Source organism: Stegostoma tigrinum, chromosome 1 (assembly GCF_030684315.1).
Source record: "Stegostoma tigrinum isolate sSteTig4 chromosome 1, sSteTig4.hap1, whole genome shotgun sequence".
In the NCBI taxonomy this organism is placed as follows: Eukaryota; Metazoa; Chordata; class Chondrichthyes; order Orectolobiformes; family Stegostomatidae; genus Stegostoma; species Stegostoma tigrinum.
This window is the reverse complement of record NC_081354.1, coordinates 181654504-181677670: the sequence shown is the minus strand read 5'-3', so window position 1 is coordinate 181677670 and position 23167 is coordinate 181654504. Positions and strand designations below refer to the sequence as shown.

General features: G+C 44.5%; 1 protein-coding gene across 5 annotated transcripts in view; it reads right to left on the bottom strand.

Annotated features, from left to right (window-relative positions):
• Window positions 1-23167, bottom strand: part of LOC125455782 (transcription factor COE3-like) — a 461569-nt gene that overhangs the window by 54891 nt on the left and 383511 nt on the right. For all 5 annotated transcript variants that reach the window (XM_048538221.2, XM_048538241.2, XM_048538249.2 and 2 more), the window contains exon 11: window positions 14382-14470. In XM_048538221.2, the coding sequence (XP_048394178.1) occupies window positions 14382-14470 (89 nt within the window). The remainder of the gene's footprint in view (window positions 1-14381; window positions 14471-23167) is intronic.

Here is a 23167-nt window from a genome sequence, read left to right as displayed (position 1 = left end):
AAAAGGAAAAGGAACAGCTGGTGGGAAAAGTGTGGGCATTGGAATAGTTGAGTTGATCTTGCAGAGTGCTGGCACAGGCAGGAGGAGATTTGCTGGAGGCATTCTCTTATTCTACTCGATTCCCTGGTTCTTAGGGTGAAAGCATGAATTTAACCCTTTAATCTTTCTTTCAGACCAGACCAGGCTCACATTTTTTGCTCGAACTTGTATCCATGCATGCCTGGGAGGTACAGCCGTTAAAGTTGATGGAAAACTCAAACATTACTACAAAAACAATGGTTTTACACCATTTCTATTCATGACAATTTTTCAAGCAAAAGATTACACATTTACTCACCCATTTCTCTATCCAACAGTGATCAAATAGATTACATTCTAGTTTGTACCCATGACTGTATTGTTCAATCATATTCAAGCTAGTACCTGTGCTTATAATATTCACATTATAAAAATGATGTCATTTCACTGGAGGCAGCTCAGAGGAAGTTCACCAGGATGATCCCTGGTAATGGAGGGATTGTGTGATGAGCAAAGGCAAAACAAATTGGAACTCTACTGACTGGAGTTTAGAAGAATGGGAGGTGGTCTCGATGAAACACGCAGGACTCTTAAGGGGCTTGAGAGGGTGAAAGCTGAGAGGGTGTTTCCTCTCTTTGGAGAGTCTAAGACCAGACAGATAGTCTCAGAATAAAGGGGTGCCAATTTATGACTCAGATGAGGAGGAATTTCTTCTGTTAGAGAGTTCCTTGCCACAGAAGGCTGCGGACTGAGTCCTTGTATATAATTAAGTCTGAAATAAACAGATTCTTGATCTACCAGGGAATCAAGGGTCATGGGGAAAGCATAAATAGGGGCATGAGGAGCATTGGATCAGCCATAGTCCTACTGAGCAGTGAACAGGGTCAAGGGGCCAAATGGCCTACACCTTCTCCCTATTTCTTATGTTCAAATCCTTCGACCATAAACAGACAGCAATTATCTGAAACTCTTTACTGTCCTTCCTCCCCTTTCATGAGTGAAATTAATGAGAGTTGGGAGCTGGCATGTGTTCGTAGAATCATTACGGTGTGGAAGCAGGTCATTCCGCCCATCAAATCAATGCTGAACCTCTGAAGAGCATCGCACCCAGACCCATTTCCCTACCCTGTCCCTCAAACCCTGCATTTACCTATGGCTAACCCACCTAGCCTGCACACTATAGGCAACTCAGCACGGCCAATCCACCTAACCTGCACATCTTTGGACGGTGGGAGGAAACTGGAGCACCCGAAGGAAACTCATGCAGACACAGGAAGATTGTGCAAACTCCACACATACAGTCATCTAAGGCAAGAATCAAATCTGGCTTCCAGGCTCTGTTAGATAGCAGCGCTAACCACTGAGCCATCGTGCTGCCCTAAAATGGTCACTGTCCTGTTACCATGGGTGTTATCTGTGCAAGGATGAGGGGCCCTTCCTAGAGCTGTGTGTAGGAAAAGGAACATAAGAATGGTGTAGAGCTGGATGAACACAGCAGGCCAGGCAGCATCAGATGAGTAGAAAATCTGACATTTCGGGTCTGGACCCGTTTTCCTGCTCCTCCAATGCTGCTTGGCCTGCTGTGCTCATCCAAGTCTACACCTTGTCATCTCAGATTCTCCAGCATCAGCAGTTCCTACTGTCTCTAATTAGAGAATAACAGGGACCCATGTAACCCACAGTACAGGTTATTCAAGTTTCATTTCAGGGTACTGAAGCCACTTCTCTGCTTGTATTTCATTTCCCTCTGAGGCTAGGCAGACAATTGAGGACATGGGGAAATTTGCCAGAATAGTCCTACAAAATGGATTTTAATTAAAAAGAAAACTTCATTCCATGCACAATGACACTGGCTTGCCTGCACGAATGACAGAGAACCACAGCTGGTGGCTCGCAGACTCAATATCAACAAGTCACGCTGAGGAAAAGACTTGAAATGATTAGGTAGACAACATCAGTTGTTGAATTAATGCAGTGACAGCATTCAGATCAATCTGAAAGCTCCAGGGCAATGCCTGGATAGCTGTCATCAAATAGTTCCATGGCCCCCTCAGTTCAAAGAGGGGACACTGAAAATTGCTACCTCTAAATGTTCTGCCTCTTAGCTCTAAGTGGTTAACAGAACGTGGTATAAGGCTATTTACCGAGAATTATTAAGTCACTTGGTTGATTCCCTGTTATCTCCCACTTTATTGTTCACTGGAATTCTACTCATATACTCCATTGAGCTCATCACCATGATTTCACTGGTGTTAATGGTGAGTTCCCACTGACTTCCAGCTGTGAGCTGTGTTTATGCAACACTTAAACAATTTCTGTCCATTTGCTGCTGAATCTCCTGTCCAAACCCAATCAATTCCAGACATTGTTATTTCAGTGCTTTTTTTTTGTCAAGCTTCCTTCACCTTCCTGAACCTGAAACTCATTCAAAACTTATTGAATTCTGAGGAAGGGTCATCGGGCCTGAAACACTAACTCTGTTTTTCCCTTCACAGATGCTGACAGACCTGCTGAGCTCCTCCAGCAGAGATAATAGGAACAGCAGGTGCTGGAGAATCCGAGATAACAAGGTGTGGAGCTGGATGAACACAGCAGGCCAAGCATAATCTTAGGAGCAGGAAAGCTGATGTTTCAAGCCTAGACCCTGATGAGCTTCTCCAGTAACTTTATTTTTCTTCAAAACCTATTGCCCCCATTTAGCCATCAGCCCATCGACTGGAATTGGTTCCTGATCTGACAATGCCATGACATGATGATGCTCTATCTTCTGCTCCAAGTTCTCTGAGCACACCCTGTCCTGTACCTTTCCTTGCAGCCTGAGAACCCCCAAAGCTCCTTATGTTTCTCTAATGCTAAACTAGGTCTGACACACACTCAATATTTACCGTCATGTCACTAATTGTTGGGCCTTCAGCTACTTAAGGACTGAAAATCCCTCTTTCAGGCTCTTGAAAGCCCAGTGTAGCTCCTAGCACCGCTTTTGAACAAGCTTGCTTTGTCATCTGTTCCATTCATGTGAGTGGATGTCCACCCTTGGGCAACTGTCTATGCGGAGTTTGCACACTCTCCCTGTGTCTGCATGGGTTTCTGCCTGGCGCTCTGGTTTCCTCCCACAGCCCAAAGATGTGCAGGTTAGGTGGATTGGCCGTGCTAAATTGCCTGCGGTGTTCGGAGATGAGCAGGCTAGGTGGGTTAGTCATGGGAAATTCAGAGTTACAGGCAGAGGGTAGGCGGATGGGTCTGGGGGGGATGCTTTTCGGAGGGTCAGTGCGAACCTGTTGGGCCAAACAGCCTGTTTCCATACTGTAGGGATTCTATAATTCTATAGTGGCTGCGTACATTTGACTATCTTATCTGTGCTATATGAATGCAAATTGTTTTTGAAGGCAGAAAAGGGTGGGAACGGTATGGGACAGAGCTGGGAGGGCTGAGATGAATTGGGTAGTTCTCTCAAAGAGCTGGCATTGACGCAATGGGCCAAAAAGCCTCTTTCTGCATTGTATGGTTCTATGTTTCAAAAACAAGCCTTCCTCGATGAGAGACAGGTGGAGGGGGAGGGTGGGAGAGAGAAATTCTCATGTGATCTGTCCGAAGTGGGACTCTTGCTGAACTTTATTCACGTGCAACTGTTCCATAGACTCATCAAGAATCTTAATGGGATATGGCCCAGACGCAGGGAATCCCAGAACTTGGGTCTTCCCTCTCCAGGCTATCCAACCTCAAGGAGTTCCTCTAACTCATCGTCTGCCTCCCTTGGCCTTCACTCCCACCCACAATGCAAACTGAAGTGCCAGAGAGGAGAATCCTCTCGTGGGAAAGCAAAACTAAAATGTCAAAATATATTTTTGCAAATGGATTCAGCAGCCTTACTTCCACATGTTAAACTGGGCTGTGTCTTTTCCAATGGATGTCTGTCAAACAAGAGAGATTTGATCCACTTTACAGAACACCCCTGGTCAGTGCACAAGCATGACTCCAACTTTCCCATAGCCGATTATTTGAACTCAGTGTCCTGCTCGTGTGCCCAATTGTCTGTCCTCGGCATGCTGCAATGCTCCGATGAATCACAGTGCAAACTGGAGGAATGGCATCTCATCTTCAAACTAGGAGATAGTAAGAACTGCTGATGCTGGAGTCAGAGATAACGCAGCGTGGAGCTGGTGGAACACAGCAGGTCAGGCAGCATCAGAAGAGCAGTAAAACTGACGTTTTGGGTCAGGACCCTTCTACAGAAATTTTTCTAAATATTTTCTAGCTTTTATTAATAGAGGGATCGAGTTCCGGAACCAAGAGGTTATGTTGCAGCTGTACAAAACTCTGGTGTGGCCACACTTGGAGTATTGCATACAGTTCTGGTCACTGCATTATAAGAAGGATGTGGAAGCTTTGGAAAGGGTGCAGAGGAGATTTACTAGGATGTTGCCTGGTAGGGAGGGAAGGTCTTACGAGGAAAGGCTGAGGGACTTGAGGCTGTTTTTGTTAGAGAGAAGAAGGTTGAGAGGTGACTTAATTGAAACATATAAAATAATCAGAGGGTTAGATAGGGTGGATAGGGAGAGCCTTTTTCCTAGGATGGTGACGGCAAGCATGAGGGGGCATAGCTTTAAATTGAGGGGTGAAAGATCTAGGACAGATGTCAGAGGTAGTTTCTTTACTCAGAGAGTAGTAAGGGAATGGAATGCTTTGCCTGCAATGGTAGTAGATTCGCCAAATTTAAGTACATTTAAGTCATCATTGGATAAGCATATGGATGTACATGGAATAGTGTAGGTTAGATGGGCTTGAGATCGGTATGACAGGTCAACATAACATCGAGGGCCGAAGGGCCTGTACTGTGCTGTAATGCTCTATGTTCTATGTTCTAACCCGAAACGTCAGCTTTCCTGCTCCTCTGATGCTGCCTGGCCTGCGGTGTTCCACCAGCTCCACACTGTGTTATCTCATCTTCAAACTTAATAATGAGTTCTACACCTCCAAATTGTGAACCCACTCCCATTCCTTCCCTTTCTTTCAGCTTTACTTGTTACATTCTGTCACCATATCTGTCTCCTCTTCCTCCCAACAGTGGGACAGTCTGTTCTTTCTGGCAGTTAGACATCTCATTGTACTACCATTCTCACATTCTGACCACTTAATCTGCACTATCAACACCCTTTCTCCCCCAGCACTCCACCCTCCCAACACCCCCCTCCACTGTTGCACAGATGCTGCCCCTCCACATTCAGCTCTGATGAAGAGTTTATCTAGACTCAAAGCATTGCTTTCTGTCCATGGATGCTGCTTGATCCGCTGTGATCCTCCAGCACTTATTATTTTCAGATTCTTGAGCGAACCTGGCACTGCTGGTGTCTATGAGTGGAGGGTGAGGATACAACAAGGTAGGATACCATAAGGGTACCAACAAGGTAGGTTCCCCAAACTCTGGTGATGAAGTTAGCCATGAAGAATTAAACCAAAAGGACCGGAGCTCCACTTTCCACAGGAGTCAGTTTGAAAATGGACAGGAGACATAAATTTGATAATTCTACCTGTCCCAAATTAAATTTTCACTACATTGATGCACTGGCACAGTCACAATATTCTTTCAGAAAGCATCTATCAACTCAGCCACGTTAGGGGCATTTAAACAGTCCTTGGATAAGCATATGGACGATGATAGGATAGTGTAGGGAAATGGGTTTAGATTAGTTCACAGGTCGGCGCAACATCGAGGGCCAAAGGGCCTGTTCTGCGTTGTGTTGTTCTATGTTCTGCGTTCTAACATAATCAATATCATATCCTATCCCACGTATACTCTCTTCCATCAGGCAGAAGATACAAAAGTTTGAAAACATGTACCAACAGATTCAAGAACAGCTTCTTCCCTGCTGTTATCAGACTTATGAACGGACCTCTGATATACTAGAGTTGATCTTTTTCTGCACCCTCTCTGTAGCTGTAACACTCTATTCTATTCTATTACCCTGATGTACTTCTATAAGGCATTTTTGCCAGGATGGCAGACAAAACAACACTTCTCATGGTATGTCGTGCCAAACATTGGTGAGGCCTCTTCTGTGTCCAGTTCTGGTTGCCCTGTTACAGGAAGGATATTATTAAGCTGGAGACGGTTCAGAACAGATTTACCAGGATGTTGCTTGGAAGGGAGCGTTTGCGTTATCAGGAGAGGCTGGATAGAATGGGACATTTTTCACAGCAGTTTAGGAGATTGAGAGGCAATGATTATAGAGGTTTATAAAATCATGAGGAGTATAGATAAGGTGATCGCAGGTGCTTTTTCCCGAGGGTGAGGAATTTCAAGATGAGGGGGCATATTTTTAAGATGAGAGGCAATTTGAAAAAAATTATAAAAGATTTAGAGAGATTTAAAAAAGACGAGGGACAATATCTTTAGACAGACAGTGATTTGTGTGTGGAATATGCTTCCAGATGAAGTGGCGGGTGCAGGTACAGATGCAACATTTAAAAGACATTTGGATAAGTACGTAAATAGGAAAGGTTTGGAGGGACATGGAGCAAGCACAGGCAGGTGAGGCCAGCTTAGTTTGGGATAATGGTCAGCATGATCTGGTTGGGCTGAAGGGTCTGTCTCCATGCCATATGACTCTCCGACTCTATGACCAGAAACCCTGAAGGAAGCAGAATGAAGAGCTCGAAGCTTGAAGCGGGATTCCAGTGGAAGTATCGCACAAGTTCTTTCATTTGAGCCCATATTAGCTTGGGATTGCTACTTTGTTCAGCGCAGAATGCAGTTAGAGAAAAAGAGAATGAGGTTTAGTGGTACGGAATTGAGGCGAAGGAAAGACTCAAAGGTAAGGGCTCAGTGACAGAGTGTTACTGTCCATGACACAGGGAAAGGGGGTGAAGCTGTTGGGAGAAAATAAGATAACAGTTAAAAAGAGGCAGCAAGGAAAGAGAATGTGAAAGAGCAGTGAAGGCTGATAGACAAATGAGAGAGACAGATGGGAATAAAGAGAAACAAACAGAAAAACACACAGATGCAGAGTCAGAGAAAGAAAAATATGGACAGCCAGAAAATCAAATGCCGAGGAAAGGAACAGAAGTGGAGACACTATTGAGGCAGAGAAAGAGAGATAGAGAGAGAGAGAGAGACACACACAGATAAACTAAGACACAGGCAAAGTTACAGCAAAACAGAGGCAGAGACACAGATAGAAAGGAAATAGAGTGACACTGAGATACAGGGGAGCAAAGAGACACCCAGACAAAGATGGGAGAGGCATAGAGAAATCATGACAGTAAGTCCTGTGTGACAGGAGAAGGGGAACATGGGAGGGCAATAGCGAAGGGAAGAAAGGAATGATTAAAGAATGTGGAGCTAGATATATTTCCACTTCGACTTCCACACCTCGACATCAGGAAGTTTGACTGAGCAGCCTTCTTTCATGTATTCACCCCTGAGCTTGGTTTTCCAATCATTCCCCACTGGGACACCTGGCAGTTGTCTCTCTGTCGACCACAACATGCACCTGGTGTGGCTGAGATGGGGCATGGTATATCCAAAAAGAAAGTTACAGTAGACCCTGTTTGTGTATGCCTGTTCAGGAAAATTCGGATCTAGTTATTGGGCCCACTAAACGGTGACTTGTTCTTTCACCAACACCTGAATGGAGCCCAAATCACCCTCCCAACCTTTCCCACTGCGTTTCTTAGGCCTTAGCTTCATAGAATCATAGAGAGGTACAACATGTAAACAGACCCTTCATTCCAACTCATCCCTGCCGACCAGGTATCCTAAATTAATCTTGACCCATTTCCAGCATTTGGCCCATTTCCCTTTAAATCTTTCCTATACATATACCCATCCAGATGCCTTTTAAATGTTGAAATTGTACCAGCCTCCACCACTTCCTCGGAAACTCACTCCATACAGGCATCATCCTTGGTCTGAAATTATACTTGTCTCCTAATCTTCAGATTATCACCATCAATGATCATTACTTATGTCTCGATCCCTGACCTACTTCTATAAAATGTCACTGAGAGCTTCATGAAGAGTGTTAAAGATAGATTCAGCAGCAAATTCCAAAAGACAAGTACTTGAAAAGGAAAATAATTCCAGGGCTACATGTAAAGCAAAGAAAAGTTGGACTTATTAAGAAGCATTTGGGCAAGCATACAAGACTATGGGTCAGGAGCCGACAAATGGGATTAGAATAACTAGATGACATGGTAAGAACTGCCGATGCTGGAGTCAGAGACGACAGAGTGCGGAGCTGGAGGAACTCTGCAGGCCAGGCAGCATCAGCGGAGTAGGAAAGCTGATGTTTCGGGTCTGGAGAAGGGTCCCGACCCGAAATGTCAGCTTTCCTGGTCCTCCGATGCTGCCTGTCTTGCTATGTTCACTCAGCTCCACACGAGAATAATTAGATAACAAAGTGTGAAGCTGGAAGAACACAGCAGGCCAAGCAGCGTCTCAGGAGCATAAAAGCTGACGTTTCGGGTCTAAACCCTTCATCAGAGAGGGGGATGGGGAGAGGGTTCTGGAATAAACAGGGGGAGAGGGGGAGGCGGGCCGAAGATGGAGAGAAAAGAAGATAGGTGGAGAGGAGAGTATGGGTGGGGAGGTAGGGAGGGGATAGGTCAGTCCATGGAAGACGGACAGGTCAAGGAGGCGAGATGAGGTTAGTAGGTAGGAAATGGAGCTGCGGCTTGAGGTGGGAGGAAGGGATAGGTGAGAGGAAGAACATGTTAGGCAGGCGGGGCAGGCTAATTAGAATAATTAGATGTTTGTTTTTGACTGGAACAGGCTAGATGGGATGAAAGGCTTTTTTTCTGTGTTGTAGACTTCTATGACTATGACTAATTGGATAGCTGGCGTCAAAAAGCTAGCACAGGCTTTACTGGTTGAATGGCCTCCTTCTGTGCTGTACAATCCTGAAGTCTATTAGAATAAGTTATGGTAGGCAGTATAAATGAGTTCAAAGAGACATTTTAGCAAGAAAAATCATATGATTGGTGCAAAAAATTGATCAAAGTAATGCAAAATGTTATGAAGAGTTGAAGGACTTAATGTTGAATAAAAATGTCTCATTTTATTGTTCATCTCACCTTGATTCCAATTCATTGGTTACTTACAAATTCCTCCTTGAGCCTTGGAAGATTTCAAATTACTCATGAATCTCTGGCAAGGAACCTTTTCAAATGCTTGTGCATTTTTCAACCCTCACCCATCAAGTCTGCAAACTTCTTTGGAAAAATTCTGACTAACTTGCCAAGAAACCTCCAGCCATTGATAAATCTGCACTGATTTAGTTTTATGTGTATTGCATGCTGTTCAAATAGTTTCCTGCAACACAGACATTTACCATTTTTCTCACAGTAGATGCCTTAGCCTTAACTGCTCTCGGGATCATTGCTTGGAGATGGGAATTAGAAACAGCTTTCCTTACGATCTCCCAGGACTATACACACTCCCAAGTCAGCTGAAAAATGTTTCTATTGGTGGCCCTTCCAACATTCCTTTGCCTGATGTCAAGTGTTCTCAGACTTAAGTTTTGAACAAAGTCCAGATTTCATATAACCCTTCGCAGGAACTGGTGTCACTGGCAACTATTACCTTGTCAACTGTCATTGACAAAGTGTCAGCATGTCAATTTGACCCTTGCATTCAGAGTCAAGTGTGTTTTATAGGTTACGAGACACCTGTAGACCAGCCTGGGGAAGGATGGCAGATTCCCTTACGCATGTGCATCAGATGGGTTTTGAGAAAGATCCAGTCACTTTTTGAAAACTTTATTCATTCTGTGGGATGTGGGCATCTCTGGCTGGGCCAGCATTTATTGCCCGCCCCTAGTTGTCCTTGAGATGGTGGTGGTGAGCTGCCTTCTTGAACCCTTGCAGTCCTCCTGCTTGGGTTGACCCACAATGTCATTAGGGAGGGAATTCCAGGATTTTGACCCAGTGATGGTGAAGGAACAGTGATGTATTTCCACGTCAGGATGGTGAGAGGCTAGGCGGGGAACTTGGAGACGGTGGTGCTCACATGTGTCTGCTAGGTAGAAGTGGTTGTGGATTTGGTAGGTGCTGTCTGAGGATCTTTGGTGAAATTTACCATCATGAAAATACTCATACAAGCATTTTTATTCCAGATTTAATTAAGTTGATGATTTTAAATTCCCCAGCTGCAGTAGTGGGATTTGAACTCGTGTCTTAGGATCATTAGTCAAAGACCCTGGATTACTGATCCAGTAACAATTCACCTTGTAATAATTGCAAAAGCCCAACATCCACCCTTCTTGAGTCCAGACCAGGGTACAAAATTTCTCAGTCCATTAAAGACCCTTCAGCTTGAACAAACACAGAGTGTGCAGGCTTCCGGCATAGTCTGCAGTTCAGCTGTCCTGACACAATATTTTGCAAGGGTGAACATTCAGTTACTACCTCCATCCCTTCTAATATTATATTAAGAGCCCTTACCATATTAATATAATAATTACCTCCTGAGGGAGATGGGAATCCAGAGATAAAACAATTAAGAGGGAGATTGTAAAAATTCATGTGAACTCCTTTAGGACTTCAATATTGAGCAAAATGCCAAGAGATTATTAAAAACCACTGTACAACAGATAATTAAACAATCCTCAATCTTTTATAGCAATAATATGATGTATTATTTAATAACTTATATAATATGCTGAGAAGCTGGATGGTAGAATGGATTAGTGCTTCATCTTTTAATCTCAGAGTTGGAGGGGATGTTTGCTCAATTTTGAATCCTGATGTGATGAAAACAAGGAGGTGAACGGAGGAAAGCAAAATGGAAGGCATGTTTTCTCATAGCACCGTCTTTGACTCTTTCCATCTTAAAGTGCTTTGCCACCAATGAAGTGCACTTTACCGGGCGACTTTAAATTTTACTGATTGTGAATTTTAAAGGCAATGGCCAGATTAGGGTTTATTGAGGGGTGATTATTGGCCAAGTCACCAGGGAGAAATCTGTTGCTCATCTTTGATACAGTGCCATGGGATTTTATCATCCACCTGGGAGGTTCTGTTTCACATCTTATTCAAGCAGTGGGCTGGTGCGATAGGAAAATCCCCTTTCTGGAAAGTTCTGGAAGCTGAACAGTCTTTGAAGGGTCAAGGAAGGGACTTGGGCAGTGACTGGAATGGAACAGGGGCTCTCACTCTGAGACTAAATGCCGCACAGTGAGACTCAATGCAATGGGGTAATCTGGATAGAATCTTATGAGTAGCTAAGTTGAGAATGCTTGCACATCCCTTGGCTACCCCAATCCATTGGGGAGGCAATGGCCTAATGGTATTATTGCTGAATTGTTAATCTAGAAACTCAGCCAATGTTCTGGGGCTCTGTGTTCAAATCATTCCACGTTCCAGATAGCAGAATTTGAATTCAATAACTATTCTGGAATTAAGGGTCTACAGATGACCATTAATCCATTGTCGATTGTTGGAGAAACACATCTAATTCACGAATGTCCTTCAAGAAGGGAATCCATCATCCATATCTAGTCTGGTCAAGGTGTGACTCCAGACTCACAGCAATGTAGTTGACTCTTAACTACCCTGTGGGAAATTAGGGATGGGCAATGAATGCTGGCCTAGCCAGTGATGTCCACATCTCAAAGAACAAAGAAGAACAAAGAAAATTACAGCACAGGGACAGGCCTTTCGGCCCTCCAGGCTGGCGCTGATCGAGATCCTCTGTCTAAACCTGTCATCTATTTTCTAAGGGCCTGTATCCCTTTGCTCCCTGCCCATCCATGTACCTGTCCAGATATATCTTAAAAGACACTATTGTGTCTATGTAAACCACCTCCGTTGGCAACGCGTTCCAGGCACCCGCCACCCTCTGCGTAAAGAACTTTCCACACACATCTCCCTTCAACTTTCCTCCTCTCACTTTGAACACATGACCCTTAGTAATTGAGTCCCCCACTCGGGGAAAAACCTTCTTGCTATCCATCTTGTCTATACCCCTCATGATTTTGTAGACCTCAATCAGGTTCCCCCTCAATCTCCATCTTTCATGAATGAATAAAAAAATCACATATACAGATAGAGAAAAACTGGGAATGTTCACTTTGGAACAGAAAGGACGGAGGGCACTGTATTGTCATTGAGGGCATTTTAGTTGTGTTTTGATTTGAGTGCTTGAAACAATTTTTACTGGCTGAGAAGTGAGGCAATGGCCTAGTGGTATTATCGCTGGACTGTTAATCCAGCAACCCAGACAATGTCTTGGGGACCCGAGTTCGAATCCTACCACAGCAAATGTGTAACTTAAATCCATTTAAAATATCTGAAATTAGGCATCTATTGATGACCACGAAGCTACTGCTGAACTTCAGAGGGAAATCCTATCTGGTTCACTAATGTCCTTCGGGGAAGGAAAACTGCTATCCTTACTTGGCCTGGCCTACATGTGACTCCAGACCCACAGAAATGTGGTTGACGCTTAACTACCCTCTGGGCAATTAGGGATGGGCAATAAATGCTGACCGAGATAGTGATGCCCTCATCCCATGGATGAATTTAAAAAGAAGTAGATTACTAAAAATTGCAAATAATTGGTAAAGTACCCAGGAAAGGGCGGGGAATGTTTTCAATGTAATGAGTTATAAAGTTATATCAGTGAGTGCAATTCCCAAAAGGGTAGTAGAAGTAAATTCAGGAATTTAGTGACAGATTCCAAAAGTAAAAATTGTGCAGGACAATAATATTGGAGCAGAGTTTGGGCTGTAAAATGCAGTGTTGGTGGTGGACAGGATGAACACAATAGCACTTTCTGAGAGCTGGAGTAGATACAATGAGTCATGAGCAAACAGGAGTTATACAATTCCAGGGAAGTCCATGAAAGCTAAGGGATTTCTAAGCATCCTTAACATAGTAGCTAATAAGACTCTTCAAGTTGCTTCACAGGTAGAGCTGAAAGATATTTCTCCCCAAACAGGAATCAAGTGTCTTGGAGACAGTAAGGGCTGCAGGTGCTGGAAACTAGAGCCAGTAAATGTGGAGCTGGAAAAGCACAGCAGGCCAGACAGCATCCAAGGATGTTGACTTTCCTGCCCCCTCCGATGCTCTCTGACATGCACTGCTTTTCTACCCCCACACTTATTGGCTCAGGAATAAAGTGCATTTATTTTGGTTGTTTGTGTTGGGAGATTCTCAGGAATCAGTCTTCTGGATGAGTTAGTTTCATGCTGAGGACAGCGATCCACAGTTAAAGCAGCACAATTCTACTGCAGGTCTGGATGGTGCATGACAATATGACAATGAAGTCAGCTAAGGCCCGGGCACCTCAAATCTGGGGGCTTTCTCATCTGATGTGAACATTTTTTTTCTGCCCGTCCCCATCTAGAAGCCAAAATCCTTCGTTGGAGCTCCCCAAAAACAAATGGCCAGAAGAACATAAGACATAGGAACAGAATTAGGTCATTCCACCCATTAGCTTTGCTCTGCCTTTCGATTGTGACTGATATGTTTCTCAACCCCATTCTCCTGCCTTCTCCCCTTTACGGTTGAGCCCCTTACTAATCAAGAACCTATCCACCTCTGTCTTGAACACACCCAATGACTAGGCCCCCACAGATTCACCACCCTTTGGCTAAAGAAATTCCTCCTCATCTGAGTTCTAAATGGCTGCCCTTTCACTCAGTGGTTGTGCCCTTGTGTTCTAGTCTCTCCTACTCGTGCAAACATACTCTCCATGTCCACTCTATCCAAATCTCTCAGCGTTCTGTGAGTTTCAATCAGATCCTTCCTTGTCCTTCTAAACTCCATCAAGTATAGACCCAGATTCCTCAAACCTTCATCATACATCAAGCCCTTCATCCCAGGTATCTTTCTTGTAAACCTCGTCTGGACTCCCTCCAAGGCTTATTAAATACTTCCTTAGATACAGAGTCCAATACTGCTCACAATATTTCAAATGCTGTCTGACCAGAGCATCAGCCTCAGCAGTACATCCTAACTGTTGTATTCTAACCCTCTCAAAACAAATGCTCACATCAAATTTGCCTTCCTAAGAAAATGCAAACAACCATAAACTTACACTCATCGTTGGAAAGCATTCTTTATACACACGGTGGTCTTCCGAGTCAGGTAACTATCAATGCGACCCTCCAAGCCAACATTCTCTGTCATCACAGTATATTATTGTTCACTGCAATGTTGCAACATTCTCTTCAATGTTCTTCATCTCAATGCATCATCATTTATTCCAGCGTAAGAGAGAACCCCAAATGATTCCTGTCATTGTACAGTCTCATGCACCGACAGCCTTTCAAGGATGCAAGGATAGTTATCACCTTCCACTTTCCTCAATGCTTGCAATATTTCTCTTTAACAAATGAAAGAACACATTGAGAAAATCTAACCTTTGGTAATCGTTCAGGGTCCCCAGGATGCCGTGGAATGACTTTTTGTAGCCGTTGGAATCCGTAGTCAATGGTAGGCTCATTCAACGCTACAGAGTTAGAGAGAACAAGAAAAATCAGTCAAAGGCAGTATGGGAGGCAGTGGAGAAATAAAGGGTACAGTCAGAAATGTTCCATACACTGAGCCCTGGCAGGACACTGCACTGTAAGGCAGAAATCATTACTGCTCAGTGAGTGCTGCCTTCAGTTGAGGTTCAGAGAACAAACAGCAAACCTGAGCCCAGGATGCTGAGGCTAGTTGTTGCAGTCTTTCACTGCTCACAACTGATGTCAGCCAAGCTTAAGAAATGTGGCACTCCTGGTTAACACTGATTAGTTCCATGTTTGAGGTTACAAAAAAGTATCCAGGGCAAGCTGGTCCATCAATCAGCTTTCCATCCTGCACCTTAAAGATTCAGATCCTCTTTTGCAGCAACAGTCATGCCATCTGCAAGAAGCAACTCACCAGCCTCTTCTGAACCCGTGACCTGTATCACCTGGAAGGACTGTGCAGCATTTACATGGGGCATCACCAACAGTAAATTCCCCTCCAAGTTATACTGTCCTGACTTGGGAGTTTCTCACTGCTCCTTCAGTTTATTTTTTTTTATTCACCAGTGGGAGGTGGGCATCACTGGCTAGACCAGCATTTACTGTCCATCCCCAATTGCCCAGGGGGCTGTTAGGAGTCAATCACATTGCTGTGAGTTTGGAGTCACATCTAGGTCAAACCAGGTGAGGGTGGCAGTTTCCTTCCCTGAAGGACATTACCTAGTTTTTCCTGATAATTGACAATGGTTTCATGATCAACAATAGATTCTTTAATTAGGTTACTGTTGCAGTCAAATTCCATCTGCTATGTCAGGATTTAAACCCAGGTCCCCGAATATTGGCTGACTTTCTTGATTAATAGCTTTGTGAGAATACCATTAAGCCGATGCCTCCCCTTTCAGGATCAAGGTTCTGGAACTCCCTCCTGAACACCCATGTGGTACCAGAGGGAAGCTCAACATCACCAATAAAAGGAGGGGCATTCAGGCATGATCGTATGGGAAGGCAATGGCCGAGTGGTATTATCACTGGACTGTTAACACAGAGATCTAGATAATGTTCTAGGTGACCTGAGTTCAAATCCCGCCACGCCAAAATGGTGGAATGAAAATTCAATAAATATCCGGAATTAAGAATCTAATGATCACCATGAATCCAGTGTGAATTGTTGGGAAAAACCCATCTGGTTCACTCACATCCTTTAGGGAAGGAAACTGCCATCCTCACCTGGTCTGGCCTACATGTGACTCCAGACCCATAGCATGTGATTGACTTTGAACTGCCCTCTGGGCAATTAGCGATGGGCAATAAATGCTGCCTAGCCAGCGGCACCCTCATCTCATGAATGAATTAAAGGAAAGCCTGACCTGAATAACTTTGAAATTGCTCGGGAAGAGCAATCAGTCCTTGGCTTCTGATGGTCTGTTGGTTCAGTCAGTTAAGTCAGTCTTCTCTGAAGCAGACATATAGGGCCATACAGCAGAGAAACAGACCTTTCGGTGCAATCAGTCCATGCAGAACATAATCCCAAACTGCCCATATCCCTCCAAACCTTTCCTATTCACATATCCACTCAAATGTCTTTTAAACATTGTAATTGTACCCTTAAAAGTGTGAGGTCATTCATTTTGGAAGGACAAACTTGAAAACAGATGACAGGATTAACGGAAAGATTTTTGCAGTTTGGAGGAGCAGAGGCATCTTGGGATTCATGTTCACAGCTCCCTAAGAGCCGCCACCCAGGTGGATAGAGTTGTTAAGAAGGCTTATGGTGTGTTGGCTTTCATTAACAGAGGGATTGAGTTCAAGAGTTGTGAAGTTATGCTCCAGCTATACTAAACCCTGGTTCAGCCACATCTGGAGTATTGTGTCCAGTTCTGGTCGTCTCATTACAGGAAAGATGTGGAAGCATTGGAAAAGGTACAGAAGAGATTTATCAGAATGTTGCCTGGAACGGAGGGAAGGTCTTATGAGGAAAGGTTGAGAGGGCTAGGACTTTTCTCTTTAGAACGGCAAAGGATGAGATCTGACTTGATAGAGGTGTACAAAATGATCAGAGGTATAGATATGGTGGACAGTCAGGGACTTTTTCCTGGGGTGGAGGCAACTATTATGAGGGGGCATAGTTTTAAAGTGAGGGGAGGTAGATATAGGGGAGACATCAGAGGTAGGTTCTTTACTCGGGGAATGGTTGGGACGTGGAATGCATTGCTGGAGAGGGTAGTGGAGTCAGCCTCATCAGGGGCATTTAAGTGGCTATTAGATAGGCATATGGATGATAGTATAAGGAAGGGGTGGAGGTTAGATAGATCTTAGGTTCCGGTAAAAGTTCGGCACAACATTGTGGGCCGAAGGGCCTGTACTGTGCTGTACTGTTCTATGTTCTATACCCACATCTGCCACTTCCTCAGGAAGTTCATTCCACATGCGAACCACCCCCTGTGCTAAAAATTTACCTCTCCTGTCTTTTTTAAATCTCTTTCCTCTCACCATTTAAAATGTTCCCCCTCGTCTTGAAATCCCCCAGCTTAGGGAAAAGACAATAACCTCAATTCTTCCTATACCTCTCATTATTTTATAAACTTTCATCAGGTCACCTCTCAACCTCCTACATTCCAATGAAAAATGTCCCACACCAACCAGCCTTTCCTTATGACTCACTCATTCCATACCCAGCAACATCCTGGTATATCGTACAAGCCAGAATCAGATGTTTCAGACGATCTTAACTATGTGAAAGCTACACAGTCAGACTTATTTCTTTCTGCTCTTTTGCTCATGACAGTTCTTGCCTTTCAAGTATTTATTCAAATCCAAGTACATTAAAGGAGCAGTAGAAATGAAAATTGTAAAATTATAGACAAAATTTTATGAGAAATCTGATTTCTTTTCCGTTTCTTGATAGAATTCTTTGTGGAGGCTGTTTTCGTGCTGTAGCCCTCTGTTCTGTGCTGCAGACATGAGTTAGATCAGAGGACAATCCAGGACCTGAACTACAACTATTTAAAAACTTTATCTACATGAGCAGGTCAGAGGCTGGAAATCCTGCAACAAATAACTTACCTCCTGATTTCCCAAAGCCTGTTCACTGACTATAAGGCATAAGTCAGGAGTGTGATGGAATATTCCCCACTTGCCTGGATGAGTGCAGCCCTAACAACACTCAAGAATCTTGACACCATCCAGGACTAAGCTGCCCACTGTATTGGTGCTACATCAACGTACAATCATCCCCCACACTAATGATGCTCAGTATCAGCTGTGTACCATCTACAAGATGCGCTCCAGGAATTCTTCAACGCCCCTCAGACAGCACCTTCCAAACACACTACCACTTCCATCTTGAAGGGCAAGGGCTAAAGGTACATGGGAACACGAGCACTTTCAACTTTCCCACTAAGCCACGCACCACCCAGACTTGACAATATGACACCATTCCCTCATGGGTCAAAATCCTGGAATTCCCTAAGGGCACATGTACCAAATGGATTACAGCAGTTCATGGAGCCAGCTATGCAGCACCTTCTCATGGTTAACTAGGATGGACAATAAATGCATGCACAGCCTGTGATTCCTATATTCATAAATAGGTGATTAAAAACCTATGCAACATCTTCAACATTCATTCTCTCCATTACTAAGAACTAAAAAATGCACTGCTCCAATTCAGCACGACTGCTTAAAAAGCAGTTTCCAGACCCATAGTCTCTTCCATGCAGAAGGACAAGGGCAGCAGATACATGGGAACACCACCACCTTTCTTAATCACACACCATCCTGATTTTGAAATATATTGCCATTCCTCTACTGTTGCTGGGTCAAAATCCTGGAACCCCCTTCCTAACAGCACTTAATTCAAACAGTATCCAAAGTTCTAGCAAGCTCTGTCTTGAGGAACTGAGAGAATGGGATGGAGGGAGTCTTTGCAAAAATAAAGACTGGAGTTTGTCGGCCTTCTGGAGCTGGGAGGGTCTTTCAAAACATCTCAGGGTTGTGTGGGGGTGCGGTGGGAATATCACTCACTGGGCTGTGGTGTGGCAGATTGTGTTTAATCTGCACAAATGCAAGACATTTACAGGATTTTACAGGAAGGAGGGTGTGAGGACGTATAGCCCAGGTAAGTGTGGGAGACAGTGGATTTGTAATGAATATTAGTGGCCAGTCTATCCCAGAAATGGAAACAGAAATCTGCCCATTTACCCCTCCCTCCCCAGTATCGCCAAACATAACTTCCAGGTGAAGCAACACTTCATCCGCACTTCCCAGAATCTAGTCTACTGCATTCGCTGCTCACAATGTGGTCGCCTCTACATTGGGAAATGAAGTGAAGACTTGGTGAACGCGAGGTAGAACATCTATGCTCGGCATGTAAAAAAAGTCTCTGAACTGCCTGTTGCCTGCCACTTTAATGCACCACCCTGCTCCCTGGCCAACATCTCTGTCTCTGGCTTGCTGCAGTGTTACAGTGAAGCCCAAAGCAAGCTGGAGGAACAACACCTCATTTTCCACTTGGGGACCCTGCAGCCCTCATGACTCAGTATTGAGTTCAATAATTTTAGGGACTAAACTCTCCCATGTCCCACACCCCACTGCACACACCAGGCCTTGTTACCACATACCCTGCCATCACACACTCCCTGTTGTGAGTCACTAACAGTCCCTATTAGCAACTACTCACCCTCCCAGCCTGATCGTTATTAACTCCTTTGTCTGCCCAACTTCTTTCTCTCTCTTTGGGCCCTAGCATCTCGTTTACTCTCTACCCCACCCATCTCCCTAGTTTCAGCATATAAACTGACATTTTCTCAGCCACCATCAATTCTGAGGAAGGGTCAGTGAACACCAAACATTGACTCTGTTTTTTTACCTTCAAAGATGCTGCCAGATCTGCTGAGCTTTTCCCACAACTTTGTTTTTGTTCCTAGAATATAATTTGTTGCTGTGTAACATTTAATGCTTTCAGGAGGAGGGCAGTCACACCTTAGAGGTGGGAAATAGTGATCTGCAATATGATCTTTTGGGGTTGGAAATTATGCTCTTTTGTCATGTCTGGTGTTCAGTAATATTAATCGAGATTCTTCATAGTGCAGAACACGTCTGCAGAATTTCTTTCCCCAACATTGCAGTCTCCAGATATAGTGGGAACTGCTGCTGCTGGAGAATCTGAGATAACAAAGTATTGACCTGGATGAACACAGCAGGCCAAGCAGCATCAGAGGAGCAGGAAAGCTGACATTTCGGGTCTGGACACTTCTTCAGAAATGGGGGAGGAGAAGGTGATTCTGGAATAAATAGAGAGAGGGGGAGGCAGATGGAAGATGGGCAAATGAACAGACAGGTGGAGAGGAGACAGACAGGTCAAGGAGGCTGGGATGGAGCCAGTAAAGGTGAGTGTAGGTGAGGAGTTAGGGTGGAGGTTAGTCAGTCAAGGGAAGACGGACAGGCCAAGGAGACAGGGATGAGACTGGTTGGATGGAGGTAGGGGCGGGGGTTGAGGTGGGAGGAGTGGATCAGTGGGAGAAAGGAAGGACAGGTCAGGGAGACAGGGACGAGCTGGCCTGGTTTTGGGATGCAGGTGGTGGTGGGGAGATTTTGAAGCTTGTGAAGTCCACATTGATACCATTGGTTTGCAGGGTTCCCAAGCGGAATATGAGGTCCTGTTCCTGCAGCCTTCGGGTGGTATCATTGTGGCATTGGATGAGTCCCAGGATGGACATGGCATCCAGGGTGTGGAGCGTAGATGTTCCACAAAGCGGTCTCGAAGGCTCCACGTGTTTTCCCCAATGAAGAGGAGGCCACATCAGGAACAAGGGATACAATATACATCAGCAGATGTGCAGGTGAACATCTGTTTGATGTAGAAGGTTTTCCTGTAGCCTGGGATGGAGAGTACTGGGTGGTGGAGTCGGGGCAGGTTCTGCACTTCTCTCAGTTGCAGGGAAAAGAGCCGGGTGACGTGGAGCTGGATGGGAGTGTGGAGCAGAAAAGAGATTTATGGAGAAAGTCGTCCCTCCGGAAAGCAGGGAAGAGTGGCGAGTGTGCAGATACATAGATCCCTTAAAATGGCCACCCAGGTGGACAGGGTTGTTAAGAAAGCATATGGTGTTTTGGCTTTCATTAACAGGGGGATTGAGTTTAAGAGTCGTGAGATCTTGTTGCAGCTCTATAAAACTTTGGTTAGACCACACTTGGAATACTGTGTCCAGTTCTGGTCGCCCTATTATACGAAAGATGTGGATGCTTTGGAGAGGGTTCGGAGGAGGTTTACCAGGATGCTGCCTGAACTGGAGGGCTTATCTTATGAAGAGAGGTTGACTGAGCTCGGTCTCTTTTCATTGGAGAAAAGGAGGAGGAGAGGGGACCTAATTGAGGTATACAAGATAATGAGAGGCATAGATAGAGTTGATAGCCAGAGTCTATTTCCCAGGGCAGAAATGGCTAGCACGATGGGTCATAGTTTTAAGCTGGTTGGTGGAACGTATAGAGGAGATGTCAGAGGCGGGTTCTTTACACAGAGAGTTGTGAGAGCATGGAATGCATTGCCAGCAGCAGTTGTGGAAGCAAGGTCATTGGGGTCATTTAAGAGACTGCTGGACATGTATATGGTCACAGAAATTTGAGGGTGCATACATGAGGATCAATGGTCGGCACAACATTGTGGGCTGAAGGGCCTGTTCTGTGCTGTACTGTTCTATGTTCTATGTTCTATGTTCTATGTTCTAATGAGTGAGGACCCATTGCACTTTGGGGGAAGAGAATTTCAACGATGCACAATCCATGGAGTGAAGAGATTTCCCAACTCACACAAAACCAGTAAAGGCTCATCCTGAGCTTTGTAATCTGAGGTCCCTTCGGACGGATGTAAAAGACCCCAGGATATTACTTGTGAAGACAAGAAAGGGGACTCCCCCCTCAACAAGCCTGACCTGCTGTTTGATATTCGTGGTTGCTGTTTTCTGAAATATCTGCCTTTTTTTCTGTATTACAGCAAGGGCTACAGTTCTAAAATGTTTCAAAGATTGGATGTAAAGTGCTTTGGAACATCCTGAGGCGATGGTGAGGGAGACTCTATACAAATGCCATGCATTGTACTCCACCTCAATTGGTTTGAAGAATGAAGGGAGACAGCAGATAAATGAAGTCACATCGAAAAACCGTGGGATGGAAATTTCAGTCTTATTATGTACAAATTGACAAACAGACTCAGGCAAAATTCCTGATTGCTATTTTAATTAAGTCATTAACCCGTTAGATTGACACTGAATTAATGTCTTAGTTAATGGTGATTAGAAAGATTTTCTAAACTCATTAAGAGGAGCGCATCAAGTAATTTCAAACCCTTAAAATATTGGCTGGAACTCAATGAATAGGCACAATTCTGCAAGAAGGAACAAAGAGGGATTCTTGCTGAACAGGCAGCCCAAAGCTTTGTGTCAGGACAAACGCAAGAATGCCAAAATTCAAACAATCATAACAATTTCTCCAACAGGACAAAAGGGGGGTAATTAGTGGTGGGGAGCTCAAACAATCAATTTATAGTCATCATTTGAGCTTGTAACAAGGCTTATTTCCTTCCCCCATCACAATAAGACATTGTCTGGATAATACGTTCATATCTAGTGATCTGTTCTTTCCAAAAACAAGGAATAGCCATTTGCTTTTATGTATTAGTCAAGATCTTGATGAGCCTTTAGTTGCCCCATCATGTTCCCCTTTGCAATGCCCTGGCCTATTAGAGTTGACTTGCCAACCACTCGGCACTCTTCCCTCCAGCATTGTAAACTATAACGGCCGTTTGAGATTTGGCATTCCCATGTTTTTCCAAGTGAAAGCGCAGGACGAGAAGCTCTGGTTTTGGCCCAGCAAACTGTGCAGTGGTACCAAACCGCTACGAAAAAGTTGAACTGGGGGCACAGCAGTGCTCAAAGAAGGTGGCCCACTACCAGCAAATCGAGGCCCACTCGGGATGGGCAACAAGTACTGACATTACCTGCAACATTATGGCAGAGAAAATAAAAAACTTCGAGCCCACAACCTTCTGGACTCAGTTGAGTTAACAAGGTGTAGAGCTGGATGAACACAGCAGGCCAGGCAGCATCAGAGGAGCAAGAAAGCTGACGTTACGGATCTGGACCCTTCTTCAGAAAATTCAGAAAAGGGATTTCTGATGAAGGGTCCAGACCTGAAACGTCAGCTTTCCTGCTCCTCTGATGCTCCTTCGCCTGTTGTGTTCATCCAGCTCCACACCGTGTTATCTCAGACTCCAGCATCGGCAGTTCCTCCCGTCTCTGGCTCAGATGTGAGTTTTACGATCAGAGCCATGCCCACTACCTATGGTAGGCTTAAGGAATTAGATGTCTGCTCCCGCTCCTACAACAACTATGTGTTCTTAAACCTCAGTTAAAATCATCAGGGAAAGGATTTGATCTGTGTGACATGGAGGCAGTTGACATGAGGCAACAGAGGACAGAGCGACAGCTATCCAAACCCCCACAAAGGCCCTGCACTTTCCAGACAAACAGCTCCTCTTGACTAAATGCCATCTATTTCCCCCTATGTGCCTGCGCTGTGAGAACAATTTCCATCTTCATGTAATGCAAATTCAAAATGTGTAAAAAAAATGCTCCCATAATCAGGCCATTAATCACAAAAAGGCTGTCAGATTTGACTTTGGGGACAATTTGTCAAGTAAGTTG